This window comes from Panthera leo, chromosome B2 (genome assembly GCF_018350215.1).
Source record: "Panthera leo isolate Ple1 chromosome B2, P.leo_Ple1_pat1.1, whole genome shotgun sequence".
In the NCBI taxonomy this organism is placed as follows: domain Eukaryota; kingdom Metazoa; phylum Chordata; class Mammalia; order Carnivora; family Felidae; genus Panthera; species Panthera leo.
Window position 1 is genome coordinate 104,749,657 of NC_056683.1, and position 15,579 is coordinate 104,765,235.

At 37.5% G+C, this 15,579-nt stretch overlaps 1 protein-coding gene across 1 annotated transcript in view; it reads left to right on the forward strand.

The window, feature by feature from the left end:
• The window catches only part of LOC122219145 (amine sulfotransferase-like), a 40,353-nt gene that overhangs the window by 13,958 nt on the left and 10,816 nt on the right, over nt 1-15,579 (forward strand). The window contains exons 2-5 of the mRNA XM_042937382.1: nt 2,059-2,211; nt 12,290-12,498; nt 13,378-13,501; nt 14,759-14,853. Of these exons, the coding sequence (XP_042793316.1) occupies nt 2,070-2,211; nt 12,290-12,498; nt 13,378-13,501; nt 14,759-14,853 (570 nt within the window). The 5' untranslated portion in view covers nt 2,059-2,069. The remainder of the gene's footprint in view (nt 1-2,058; nt 2,212-12,289; nt 12,499-13,377; nt 13,502-14,758; nt 14,854-15,579) is intronic.

Here is a 15,579-nt window from a genome sequence, read left to right on the forward strand (position 1 = left end):
TTCTTTTAAGAACTTAAGGAAAATATAAAAAAGATTCTGTGTCTGCTCATTCTTAATTGCCTTCAGCTAAAAAAAATTCATATGCAAAATTGGTACTTTTAGAGGTGACATAGTATGCTTCCTTTCTCCTGTCTGAACTGTACAAATCAAAAAAAAATTTCTAATGTTTATTTATTTTTGAGAGAGAGAGAGAGAGAGAGAGAGAGAGAGAGAGAGCATGAGTGGGGGAGGGGCAGAGAGAGATGGAGACACAGAATCTGAAGCAGGCTCCAGGCTCTGAGCTGTCAACCCAGAGCCCAACGCGGGGCTCGGACCCACGAACTATGAGATCATGACCTGGGCTGAAGTTGGATGCTTAGCTGACTGAGCCACCCAGGTGCCCCTGAACTGTACTATTTATGCAGTTTCAGATATTTGGCAATGTTCTAAACACTAGGCTAATTGTATGTAAGCTATCAGTTCTTATGTATGAAACAAAAATATACTGCAACTCTTTGCTTAGACTTTCAATAAACTGAACCACTATATTATTTTAAATATTTATTTAGAGATTTAGGAACATATACTAAAAGAAAGATATAATTTGCCATGATAGTAATTATACTAGGATCTAATATAAGCAGAATATATGATGATATAATTATGTTTACTTTATGAAATGATCAAGATGTTACAGGCTCATAGTTCTAGTTTTGGTCCCAAGATATGGAATTGGCTACTCTTAGGGAGCCACTGCTTCTTAACACTGGGGGTTAATATTAGAACCAATGGGTATGGAGGTATAAATTGGGTTGTTTCTTTGAACACAAGAGGGCAAAGAAGAGATGCCTTAAATAACTCTAGTGACAGAATAACTTATCTCCTCTCTGTTCCTCCATCCTTGCCTGTCTGGTCCCCGACTTCCTTCCTTAGATGTGAATTTATGTTGATGATTGCAACTAATTTTCAGCTTTCATAAGTCTCCTTTGTAAATAGACACTATCAATCCCAGTTTTTCCAGTAACAGTGTGACTATAAAAATATATTTCTAAACAATCACTTATTTCCCTTTTTCCTTTAATGACTCTTGGCCCAGGCTTCCTGGAATTGCTTTTGAATTGTGTGAGTCTGAAGTTCTTCTTTTGTCAGCCTTCCAATGACCAACTATTATGGGAAATAGAAAAAAAGTACACTTCAGAGTCATCTGGAAGTACCCCCAAGTCAACTAAAACCTCAGAGTTCATAAGTATCAAAATAAGATTTTCTCATAAGGCTACTGACTGATAATTATGAAAGGCAAAATATATCCGTCAATGATGAGTCACAAAGTTTAATTTGCACTATCTACATATGATCCATAATTTGAATGTTTTCTTTCACACTTTGTGCCGTTGTTCACATGGTCATTATTGACAATTTAACTGCTCACACGCAATTTATCAGGCATCCTGGAATACATTCATGTCTGTTAGCTCATACTTGTACCTTCTCAATTATTCTAAACAAGTTGCAAGTTAGGAAATAAAAAAAGTTTAAATTACAAGTTACCAAAAACCTTATGAATAGATAACTCATACCCAGAAAGTATATAAGGAAAACTTCTATAAACATGCTAAAAGCTAAAATATTGTACTTCAGTTCCAGGGATGAAAAACCCAGCTGTATATGGAGTGGCAAGAGACAAATGTTTCTAAAGCCTATTCAAGTCAAGTTTGTATATTCGTTTTTACTGTTTATATAGATATACATATATATTATGTATGATTTCTGATTAAGAGCATTTTTTTTGCAATTATATAATTAGTTTTTAATTATTTTTCCTGTGGTTACAAAAATGGAGCACACACACATAAAATTAAGACCCATCCCATGAACAACTGGCTCCTGGCATTGGACCAAACTCCACACATCTCAAATCCAGGCTAGTAGCTTTGAGAGCCTGCTGGTTATCAGTGTTTGTGGAGAAAACAAGAAATCAATTTCTTCTCTTAGTATATGACCAACAACTGAAGATACAGAAGGGAAGATAACATAAAATTTTACTAAATTTCTTTCAAATATTTTTTTCTGTCTTAGCAGGCAACTGAAATATGGAAGACATAGACTCATTTTTATTCAAATTTAAAGGATATTATTTTCTCCGCCCAGGACTTGATATAGGCTTTCTAGAAACATTAAATGATTTTGAAATCAGAGAAGATGATGTCTTCATAGTCACATACCCCAAATCTGGTGAGTTCTGTATTCTAATAGCTAATGTAAGAATAAAATGATAACTTTTTATAATCTGGTAACTCAGTCTTTTCACCAATATTATATAGAGACATATACACTTAATCCATTAGATAGTATAGAGTTAAATGAATTTTGTATCCTATGAAATAATGTCTTTTATAGTGTAGCTATAACTTTTTTTTTTGGTCAAGGAAATGGAAAAAATGTTGAAGTAGATAAATTGAAGATGGCCTGTCAAACACTAAATTGCTGAAGTGGGCTGGAAAACAATGTAAGAATATTTACCATTTAGGTAGCTGCTTCAGACATCATCAAGATAAAAAACTTCTGCACAGTGAAGGAAACAATCAGCAAAACTAAAAGGCAACCAACAGAATGGGAGAAGATATTTGCAAATGACATATCAGATAAAGGGTTAGTATCCAAAATCTATAAAGAATTTATCAAACTCAACACCCAAAAAAACAAATAATCTAGTGAAGAAATGGGCAAAAGACATGAATAGACACTTCTCCAAAGAAGACATCCAGATGGCCAACTGACACATGATAAGATGCTCAATATCACTCATCATCAGGGAAATACAAATCAAAACCACAATGAGGTACCACCTCACATCGGTCAAAGTGGCTAACATTAACAACTCAGACAACAACAGTTGTTGGCAAGGATGCGGAGAAAGAGGATCTTTTTTGCACTGCTGGTAGGAATGCAAACTGGTGCAGCCACTCTGGAAAACAGTATGGAGGATCTTCAAAAAATTGAAAATAGAACTACCCTATGACCCAGCAATAGCACTACTAGGTATTTATCCAAGGGATACAGGTATGCTGTTTCGAAGGGGCACATGCACCCCCATGTTTATAGCAGCACTATCAACAATAGCCAAAGTATGGAAAGAGCCCAAATGTCCACTGATGGATAAATGGATAAAGAAGATGTGGTATATACATACAATGGAGTATTACTCGGCAATCAAAAAGAATGAAATCTTGCCATTTGCAACTATGTGGGTGGAACTAGAGGGTATTATGCTAAGAGAAATTAGTCAGTCAGAGAAAGACAAATAACATGTGATTTCACTCATATGAGGACTTAAACACACAGAACAGATGAACACAAGGGAAGGGAAGCAAAAGTAATATAAAAATAGGATGGGGGACAAACCATAAGAGACTTTTTAAAAAATTTTTTAAACACTTATTTCTTTTTCTTTTTCTTTTTTTTAATATATGAAATTTATTGTCAAATTGGTTTCCATACAACATGCAGTGCTCATCCCAAAAGATGCCCTCTTCAATGCCCATCACCTACCCTCCTCTCCCTCCCACCCCCCATCAACCCTCAGTTTGTTTTCAGTTTTTAAGAGTTCATAAGAGACTCTTAAATATGGAGAACAAACAGAGGATTGCTGGAGGGGTTGTTGGAGGGGGGATGGGCTAAATGGGTAAGGGGCATTAAAGAGTCCACCCCTGAAATCATTGTTGCACTATAAGCTAACTAACTTGGATGTAAATTAAATAAATAAAAATATTTTAAAAAGTAATGTTGGGAAATATGGATCACTATATGCAGAAAATACAGCTGTATCCCTAACACCACATAAAAGAGTGAACCCCAAGTGTACTAAGACAGTAATATTAAAGATAAAACTATATAATGATTTTATATTATAAAAACAGAAGAAAATCACTGTGACTTAGGAATGGTAAAAAAAACTTATTAAACAAATGTCCAAAGAAGAAAATACAGGTGTCTTTCTGGGGTTAAGGTGCTGGAATAGTAGGAGGACCCATGGTTGCCTCATTTTTTGAACACAGCTAGATAAATATCAAATTATTCTGAATACCCAGGAAATTGTTCTGAGGACTGAGTGAACAAATTGCACAAAAAGGGGAGAAAAGAGGCCACATCATGTAAGGTAGGAGATGTGGAGACACGATTTGGGCAAGAAAAGTACTGCTGCTACTGCAGAGGGGAGGGAACCCTGATCAGAGAGAGAGAGAGAGAGAGAGAGGGAGAGGGAGAGAGATAGAGAGAGAGGAGAGGGAAAAGGGCAGGGTGCAAGGCATTGCACAAGAAAACACTTCCCCAAAGCCACTGACAGGCAAAATGAGATGAGCTGATTATCACAAGTTTTTATAAGGTGCAGAGCTCAAAGTCTAAAATTGCAGAAGTCCTCATCATCACCAGGGTGGATCCTGGTAGGTGTAGAAGTACTCCTGTGGAGAAGAAAGGCAGAGGCCCAGAAGAGGGAAAGCTTGGTGTGAGGATCCCCCAGATTTTACTGGGAGAGACAGTTACCCTTCATGGAGTACATTTGAGAGGCGGTGCTGCCTTTCAGGAGACAAAAGAGCCTGCAGGTGTGATTGCATTGCTCTTTCACTAAAATGTAAGCAGGGACAGTTGTTGAGGATGGCTTCTTGATGTGCTTTACCATACACTCCAAGCCCCTGTGGCTTTGTGAAACTGCCCTTCTGGAACAAACCAGCACCAGCCCGGTGTGAGACCCTCCCCCAGAGGATCAGCAGGGATCCACACTGCACCTGGTACCTAAAATTTAGAGCTTTAAAACCCAGTCCCTGCATGAAATAAAACACAGAGCACTGCACTGCTGGGTGGGTAGATGGCTGAGACATAGACAGGATGAAGGCAGAGATTTGAGGGATGTCTGGGACAATGAAGGGAGATAGCTTGCTCTTCTGTGAGGGCTTCTGGAACAGCTTTGGGCATGAATTTCCCTCTCCAGGGAGGATAGAGCTAGCTGACGCAATTTTTGTCCCCACTCATCAACACAGACAGACTACAATGAGCAGCACAGCACCTGCAGTGGAAGCTTGAGCTGCTTACACAAAGACCAACTGCCTGAAGCCTGCAGGTGCTTCTGTATGTGGGCAAGTGTGCCTGAGAGCCAGAGTGGCAGCAGACCTCTTCCCCAGAAGACCAGCACAAATCCCCATATGCACCAAATCTACCCATTATAGAGTGCTGCAAAGCTTCAGATCTAGTGGAAATTGGAGCTAGCCTCTTTTAACAAGCAGACCAAAACATATCTACTTAAAACTCTCTACACACTGGACAAGATCGAAACACTCACACTTCAGGTAAACTGAAATTCTGCAGATGAATGACCTGAGGGAAAGAGCAGTCAAAATACAACAGCAGAGTGCACACAGTATACAGCAGAAACATTTCTTGAAATGCCAGTCCTTGGTCACTATATGACCTCTTATTTACAAAACTATTACTCTCAGGAGCAAGAAAGATAACTGGCTTTTCTAAGTTACAGAAGACAGATACCTAAACAAAATGCCAACACAGAGGAATTCATCTCAAAAGAAAGAACAAGTGAAAGTCATGGCGGCCAAAGATCTAATCGAAACAGATATAAATAATATGGCTGATCCAGAATTTAAAACAATAATCATAAGAATACTGGGCTTGAGAAAAGCATAGAAAGCACCAGGGAGTCCCTTACTGCAGAGATAAAAGACCTACAAACTGGTCAAGCTGAAATATAAACTGCTATAACCAAGATGTGAAACTGATTGGATGTAATGACCATAGGAAGGAAGAAGCAGAGGAATTAATATGTGATATAGAAGATAACTATGGGAAATAATGAAGCTGAGAAGAAGAGGAAAAGGAAAATATTGGATTATAAATGTAGACATAAGAAACCCAGGGACTCTACAATGTGTAAGGAGTCTCAGAAGAAGAAGAAGAAGAAAAAGAAGAGAGAAAAGGGGGCAGAAGTTTTATTTGAGCAAATTATAGCTGAAACTTCCCTAATCTAGACAAGGAAACAGACATCCAAATCCAGGAGACATAGAGAACTCCCAGAAAAATCAACAAAAGCAGCCCAACACCAAGACATATCATACTAAAATTTGCAAAATACAATGATAAGAAAGCAATCCTAAAAGAAACAAGGGAAAAGAAATCCCTATCTTACAAGATAAATAAGGATAGCAGCAGACTTAGCCACAGAAAGTTGGCAGGCCAGAAGGGAGTGGCATGATATAGTCAAAGTGCTGAATGGGAAAAAATATGCAGCCAAGAATATTCTATTCATCAAGGTTATCATTCAGAATAGAAAGAGAAATAAAGAGTTTCCCAACAAAATCTCAAAGAGTTCATGACCACTAAACCAGCTCTGCAAGAAATATTAAAGGTGACTCTTTGAGTAATTAAGAAAGACCAAAAACAACAAAGACTGAAAGGAACAGAGAAAATCTCCAGAAAAAACAAGTAATAAAATGGATGAAATTCATATCTATTAATAATCACTCTAAATTTAAATTGACTAAGTCCTCCAATCAAACGAAATAGGGTGTTCGAATGGGTAAAAACAAAACAAAACAAAACAAAACAAAACAAAACAAGACCTATCTATATGCTGCCTACAAGAGACTCATTTAAGATGTAAGACATCTGCAGATGAAAGTGGGGGGAAGGAAAACCATTTATCATGCAAGCCAATGTCAAAAGAAAGCCAGAGTAGCAATATTTATATCAGAAAAACTAGATTTTCAACCAAGACTGTAACAAGAGATGAAGAAGGGTTCTAGGTCCCAATTAAGAAGTCTATCCAATGAGGACATCTAACAATTTTAAATATTGATGCCTCCAACTTGAGAGCACTCAAGTATACAAAACAATGAATAACAAGCGTAAAGGAACTCATTGATAATAATACAATAATGGTAGGGGGTTTTAATACTCTACTTATATCAGTGGACATATCATCTATGCAGAAAATCAAGAAGGAAACAATGGCTTTGAATGACATACTGGGCTGGATGGATTTAACAGATATATTCAGAACATTTCACCCTAAAGAAGTAGAGTACACATTCTTTTCAAGTGCAAGTGGGACAATCTCCAGAATAGATCACATACTAGATCACAAATCAGTCTTCAACAAGTACAAAAAGATTGAGATCATAATATGCATAATATCAGACAATACTATGAAACTTGAGGCCAACCACAAGAAAAAATTTGGAAAGACCTCAAATTCATTGAGGTTAAAGGTAATCCTACTAAAGCATTAATGGGTCAGTCAGTACATTAAAGAAGAAATTGGAAAAAATACATGGAAGCCAATGAAAATGAAAACACAAAGGACTAAATTTGGGGTGCAGCAAAAGCATACATAAGAAGGGATATATAACAAGAACCTCAATATATAAATACATCCAGCAACCATGAAAAATCTCAAATATTCAACCTAAGTTTATACCTAACGGAGCTGGAAAAAGGACAAGAAATAAAGCCTAAAACTATCAGAAGAGGGGAAATAATAAAGATTAGAGTAGAAATATATGATATAGAAAGAAACAAATATTTGAAATTCAATGAATGTGATATACTACAGAAATAAAATAAAAAATAAGAACAATATGATCCTCTCAGTAGATGCAGGAAAAAGTATTTTACCAAGTACAACATCCATTCATGATAAAAACCCACAACAAAGTAGGGATCGAGGGAACATACTCAACATCATAAAGGGCATATATAAAAGACCCAGAGCTAACAACATCCTCAATGGGAAGAAACTGAGAGCTTTACTGCTATGGTCAAGAAGAAGACAGGGATGCCCACTGTCACACTTGTTATGTGCCATAGTACTAGAAGTCCTAGCTTCAGCAATCAGACAGCAGAAAGAAATAAAATATATTCAATTTGGCAAGAGAGTGGTCAAACTTTCACTATTCACCAATGGCATGATACTGTATGTAGAAAACACAAAACTCTTTACCAAAAATTTTCTAGAACTGATACATAAATTCAGGAAAGTCACAAGATACAAAATCAACATAGAAAGAAGTTTCACTTCTTTACAACAAAAATGAATCAGCAGAAAGAAAAATCAGCATTACACTTACAAAGGCATAAAAACTCATAAGATACCTAGGAATAACCTAACCAAATATCTATATTCTAAAAATTTTAGAACACTTCTGAAAGAAATTTAAGACAACATAAAGAAATGGAAAAATATTCCATGCTCATGGATTGAAAGAACAAATATTGTTAAAATGTCTTTACTACCCAATTTACTTTACTACTTCAATTCCTCTCAAAATAACACCAGCATTTTTCACAGAGCTACAACAAACTTAAAAACATACAAAAAATTTGTATGTAACCACAAAATTTCCTGAAGAGTCAAAGCAATTTTGAAAAAGAGAAACAAAGCTGGAGACATCACAGTTACAGACATCAAGTTATATTACAAAGCTGTAATGATCAAGGTAGTATGGTACTGGCAGAAGAACACACAGAGAGATCAGTGAAGCAGAACAGAAAACCCAGAAATGGACCCACAACTATATGGTCAATCTTTGACAAAGCAGGAAAGAATATCCAGTGTAAAAAAAAATACTGACTCTTTATCAAATGGTTTTGGGAAAACTGGAAAGGAACAAGCAGATAAATGAAACTGGACTACTTTCTTATACCATACACAAAAATGAATTCAAAATGCATCAAAGACTTAAATATGAGACAGGACCATCAAAATCCTAGAGGACAACACAGGCAACAACCTCTTTGACCCTCAGCAGTAGCAACTTCCTACCACACACATCAGCAGAGGCAAGAAAAACAAAAGCAAACGTGAACTATTGCGACTTCATCAAAATAAAAACTTCTGCATAGTAAAGGAAACAAACAACAAAACTAAAAGGCAGCCTATGGAATGGGAGAAGGTATTTGCAAATGACACATCTGATAAAGGGTTAGTATCCAAAATCTATAAAGAACTTATCAAACTCAACACTTAAAAAAAACAAATAATCCAGTGAGGAAAGTAGCAGAAGACAGGAATATATTTTTTTCCAAAAACATCCAGATGGCTAACAGACACATGAAAAGATACTCAATATTAATCATCATCAGTGAAATACAAATCAAAACCACAGTGAGATACCACCTGACACCTGCTAAATTGGCTAAAATTCACAGTGCAGGAAACAATAGATGGTGGACAAAGATGCAGAGAAAGAGGAACCCTCTTACACTGTTGGTGGGTATGCAAACTGGTGTAGACACTGTGGAAACAATATGGAGGTTCCTGAAAAAGTTAAAAATAGAACTACCCTATGACCCAGCAATTGTACTACTAGTATTTACCCAAAGGATACAAAAATACTGATTCAAAGGGGCACATGCATGCCAATGTTTATACTAGCATTTTCAACAATAGCCAAATTATGGAAAGAGCCAAATGCCCATAGACTGATGAACGGATAAAGAAGATGTGTTTTATACATACAATGGAGTATTACTCAACCATCAAAAAGAATGAAATCTTGCCATTTGCCACAATGTGTTTGGAGCTAGAGTGTATTATGCTAAGTGAAATAAGCCAGTCAGAGAGAGACAAATACCATATGATTTCATTCACACATGGAATTTAGTAAATAAAACAGATGAGCACATGGCGGGGGTGAGAATAGAGGGAAACGAACCACAAGAGACACTTAATGATAGAGAACAAACTGAGGATTTATGGAGGGAGGTGTGTGGGAAATGGGGTAGATGGGTGATGGGCATTAAAAAGGGCACTTGTGGTGATGAACACTGGCTGTTATTTGTAATTGATAAATCAATAACTTCTACTCCTGAAACAAATATTACTCTATGTTAAAAGATTAGAATTGAAATAAAAAAACTTGAAACAAAAAATAAAATACAGGCAAAACTTTAAACTTTAATAAATTCAATTACATCAAAGTTAAGCAGTTTGGGTTTTGCTTCACTAAGGATCATTTGGGCAAAGTTAATAGGTGACAGAAAGAATATACATGCTATGTCTACAATGAAAAAAATATTTTTTATCTACCATATATTAGAACTACAAATCAAGTGTGGGGCAGCAATCTGAAAATAAAAAGAGTCAAAGAAATAATCTGAAAATTTACAGAAGAAAACCACCCTCTGCCAATACCAAAAAAAACCCCAAGTTCGTAGACAATGATATATTATTTTACATCTACAAGACTGACAAAAATTAGAAAATGAGTAAATCTGAACATGGCAAGGAGTGCAGAGAGATGTATATGCATAAGCATTTTACCCCTGGGAGAATAGTTTAAAGCAGCCATTCTTTGGAAAGCAGTATGGCACTACCTGGACAACTAAAATACACCTATAACAGGTAATTCCTCTCCTGAATATTTGTCCCTATGAAAATCTCATACAGGTACATAGTGAACACGAATGAGGATATACATGGCAGTGTTGTTTGGGTTGGGGTGTCCATTGGTGGAAAATGGATAGGTCAGTGCAGGAATGCACACCCAGAAACATAGACAGCATCTATTATGCACATTGGATCAGATGTAGCATGTAAATGAACATTAAACCACAGCACACAGTGGCAAACAGAAAGAAATGATGCACATGGATAGGAAATAGAAACACATACAACAATACACGTTCCACAAGAACACTTTCCAATGAGGAATGCACTTTAAACCCCAACACCTGCTTTTCTGTGGTGGGGGTAGTAGTAGGAATTGAAACAGCAAATGAGAATAAATGGACAAACAGAGAGGGAGGGCCTTTGGTGAATCAGTGTTATTAATATAGCATGAACTGAAGAAAATAATTCGTATCCCATTACACTAACGCCTGACTATCAAATAGGCCAAGAAAAATAAAGAAAGGAAGGAAAGAAGGGAAGTGGGGGGAGAGAGAGAGACAGAGAGAGAGGGAGGGAGAGAGAAAGAGAGAGGGGGGGATTGGAAAAAGTGTAAAAGAGGGAGTGGCAGAAGAAGCTGAAAACAGATATTTGAATTTTTGAGTCTCTGCAGAGATTTTTACATCATATTGTTTGAATCTCTGCAGAACTGTGCCATGATTGAAAACCTGTCAGCCCTCCTGAATCTGTGATTCCTCCTGCAGAAGCAGTATCTTTTATCTGGGAAAGCAAAAGGATGAAAGAAACCTTCCAGAGCCTTATAACAAGTTTTCATGAATTTGAACTCATTGAGTTACCAGCTGAGGTAACATGCAGGCACACATGGTCGTGGTCTTCCCTGTGCAACACTGGAGGACTAAAACCACCAACATTAAGATAATGAGATGACGGATAAGTTGCACCCCACCTGCACCTGCTAGCAAGGCTTCTGCACCCAAAAATGATCTTGCTCACCAGGTGCTGCTGCTTAGCATGGGTGATTGGATGGTCTTAGGAAGGAAGGCTAGGATGGGAATTGATGAGGGGCCAGTGGGTTTTCTCATTTCAGAAGTTGATTTGAACCTTTCTGGGACTTACGATTTTTAGTTGGGTAAGTTTTTTTTAGAACATTGCCTGGATATATCTGAACCATGACCTTTATAGAGGGTATGTTTTAATCTTATACCTTTAATCTTAATCTTTATATGAATCACGTAAATTAAGTGTAAGAAATCTAAAGCAGGCAATTACACCCAAATATACTGAGACAAATGTCCTCTTTAATTAGAATTAAGAGAAGTAGTCATCAGAAAAATGTGTCACATCCTACATACAGTGAAAGGCCCAACTTTAGGCATCATCCTTCCCTTCCTGTCTCCATGTGGGTCACAGGGCTTTCCTTAGGGATTTATAATGAACACTATTTCCTTAGGTGGACATCATGTGCACAGTAGGAAACATGGGGAAGGGGGGAAAAATGGAAAGTGACTCTTTCAGTGAAATTCCTTTTTTTTTTCTTTTTGTTTATATTACCTAAAGTCCTATGAGTGGGCTTGTGGAAGGAAATCTAGAGGCAGACATAGAAGGTAATTTAAAAGTCCCATATATGAAGCAGAAGAAAGCACAGAAGATTCAAAGAATCAATTAGTGCGACAAACGACCACAGAGTTTCAAATGTAGCATCTCCTTAAAAGGAAAATAAAGAAAATGTTTGTTTTCTTTTACTCATACTGCATTTTTAATATATTAAAAATTCCATTCTGACCAAATTACCATTATACATGTTATAATAACAAACTCTTATTAAAATACTGATGGCACTTCTATCTGCATTTTGGAGACATTTGTACATCATTGAAAACAAAAATAATTATTTTACAGGAACCATCTGGTTTCAGCAGATACTGAACTTGATTTATTTTGATGAACATCGAAAAAGCACTGAGAATCTGGAGACGATTTTGCGAGTTCCCTATTTTCAGTACCCCGATCAAAACACGGATTTTGTTAAAAGACCATCTCCTCGTCTCTTCACTACCCACCTCCCATACTATTTGGTTCCAAGTGGCCTGAAGAACAAAAAAGCCAAAGTAAGAAAGAGACTATGGCTGTTGAAAGATAACTGCTCTTTTTCTTTATTTCATTTCCTTTCATTACACTGACACTACATTCATCAAGCTGAAGCAAATGTGGCATTTGACATGCTTTTATTTTCAATAGCCATTTTGTTCTTATCGTGGAGAATCTGATTTTTATCTTGTACCCTTTTCCTGATCACATATGTAATACAGCCATTAAAAATGAAAGAGTATATATCTGTGCATTTAATTAACTTTATAATGTAAATTATAATATAATACACATTTTAGATTATATATCCTTTCATTTTTAAAATTTTTTTTTAATGTTTATTTATTTTTGAGACAGAGAGAGACAGAGCATGAATGGGGGAGGGGCAGAGAGAGAGGGAGACACAGAATCAGAAGCAGGCTCCAGGCTCTGAGCCGTTAGCCCAGAGCCCGACGCGGGACTCGAACTCACGGACTCACAGACTGTGAGATCGTGACCTGAGCTGAAGTCGGACGCTTAACCGACTGAGCCACCCAGGCGCCCCTCCTTTCATTTTTTTAATTAGCTTACTTACTAGGTGCGCTTACAATACTAGCAATTCCTTCACTGCTCTCAGTGTCCTCACCACTACCTTTTCATACTTCCACCTATTTTGGTTGGGTACCATGGATAGAGGTGTGTCTGGCGGAGTAATTGAGAGCCACAGGCCAATCATGGAGGGAGACGCAATGTAGAGAAGGGGAAACCCAAAATACAAAGAACACTGAATGTCTACAAGACATAGTTAGGAAACTATAAAGTTAAAAGAAAAAACATACTTCACCCAATTGGAAGGTATTCGGGTAAAAATATGATGTAATGAAAGCAACAGAAATAATGAATACTTCCTTTCTTTGTAGATTATTTATGTATACAGAAACCCTAAGGACATTATGTGCTCATATTTTCACTTTTCAAAGAAGATGCCATTACCTGCTGCAACTACCATTGAGGAATTCATGAAACTATTTCTAGAAGGAAAAGGTAAATAAACTTATATAAAGCAAGTAATAAGTTTGCTGTCCTGCAGTGAGGTTTAAGCTTAGTGAATATGACAGAGGGTAAAAAAGAAGCTGAAGTAGAGTTGAATGAGGGTGAGTAATCAATGTATTAAGCCATTGGTAGGGTTGTCCTAGATGACCATGCCCTGCCATTGTTACAAATTATGCTGCCCCTGGCTTCTCTCAGTAGACTGTCAAGATTACAAAGTCGTATCACAAAGGAATATTTACATTTAGCTATGAAAACAGTGGTTCATAAGCACAGGGGTTTCTGTTCTAGCTCAGTGAGAAGAATCTCAGTTCAGATCACAGGTTTGGAGCTTTGCACTGCATATTGCAAATGGCTGCTGCCAGGAGCTTCTATTTGATAAAGTTCTATTCCATATTTGTTTCTTTTTTATTAAATTTTTATATATTTATTTATCTGTAAATGTTTATTTTTGAGAGAGAGAGAGAGAGTGAGAGAGAAAGGAGGTGCACGCTAGTAGGGGAGGGGCAGAGAGAGGGAGACAGAGGATCTGAAGTCTGCTCTGTGCTAACAGCAGAGAGCCCTATGCGGGGCTCCAACTCAAAAACCATGAGATCATGACCTGAACCAAAGTCAGATGCCTAACCAACTGAGCCACTCAGGCGCCACTTTTATTTATTTTTAAAGTAATCTCTACACCCAACATGGGACTCCAACTCACAACCCTAAAATCAAGAGTTGTATACTCTATCCACTAAGCAAGCCAGGAGCCCCCCCCCCCCCCCGCACTTCCTTTTGTGAGGAGGCACCACTGTAGCTGGTTGAGCAGGAGCCAGTCCTCTGAAGTAGAGGTGATGATCTGGAACAGGAGAGCTAAGTTTAGTGTCAAATGTACTGTGCAGAGCAGAAGTGACTCCTCAGGGAGCCCACATGTTCCATGTAGCCAGGAAAAAGTTCTATGTGCTTGGGAAGACCAGGAGGAGTGAGAAGGAGAGGATTCTTTCCTCCATTTTCCTCCTTGGTTTTTCTAACCACATGCTATGTTGATTTTGTGTCTATTTTAAGAGACTAATTTCTCCTCGAGTTCATGTAATTGTTTTCTGGTAGAAGCTTGATGGTTCTCCCATAACCAGGTGCTAGGGGAAATCAGGACTCTAGCAGCACACTTCCTTTTCCTTCTTTGTTACTAAAGACTCCTGCATCTCCTAAGACTATAACTCATTTTCAGTGTGTTCAACACATTTACTCAATGACTATCTATTCTCCTCGCAGTGCTGGGAAGCCTTTGGTTTGACCACATCAAAGGTTGGTATGAGCACAAAAGCCTCTTCAACATCGAGTTTATGATGTATGAGGAGTTGAAAAAGGTGAGAAAAGTGACATTAGTGACTTCACAGAATCTGTAAGGTAGCCTGGCTGAACGTATTGATTGCTCATGCCCAGAACACCCAAAGGGCGATATCAAATTTGAGATCCCAGACGAAGTGGACCAGGAGACATTTTTCCAGTATCACTTCTGTACTTTGTTTGCCAGGTTTTCATTTACAACCAATACTGGAAGTTTCTTTTCAAAAATCGTCTGTGTGTGGGGCGCCTGGGTGGCTCAGTCGGTTAAGCGTCCGACTTCGGCTCAGGTCATGATCTCACGGTCTGTGGGTTCGAGCCCCGCATCAGGCTCTGTGCTGACAGCTCAGAGTCTGGAGCCTGTTTCAGATTCTGTGTCTCCCTCTCTCTGTGACCCTCCCCCATTCATGCTCTGTCTCTCTCTGTCTCAAAAATAAATAAACATTAAAAAAAAAAATTAAAAAAAAAATCGTCTGTGTGTGAGGAATTATCTATATATGTATATGATATGCATAAGTTTGATTATTTAGAGTCAGACTATTGGTCTGTCTTTCATGGATTGTGAAATCTATTTTCTGCACTATTCATTGTAATAACATTCTAAATGTTATGTTCATCATTCTTGAGTGCATCTCTTGGGAAACTTTAATCTTGTCTGCATTGTGTATGATTAAAAATTCCCAGAAAAATTAAATGAAAATGGCTCTATATGATTAGACATAATTCAGCACCCAGTACAGTCAACTCTA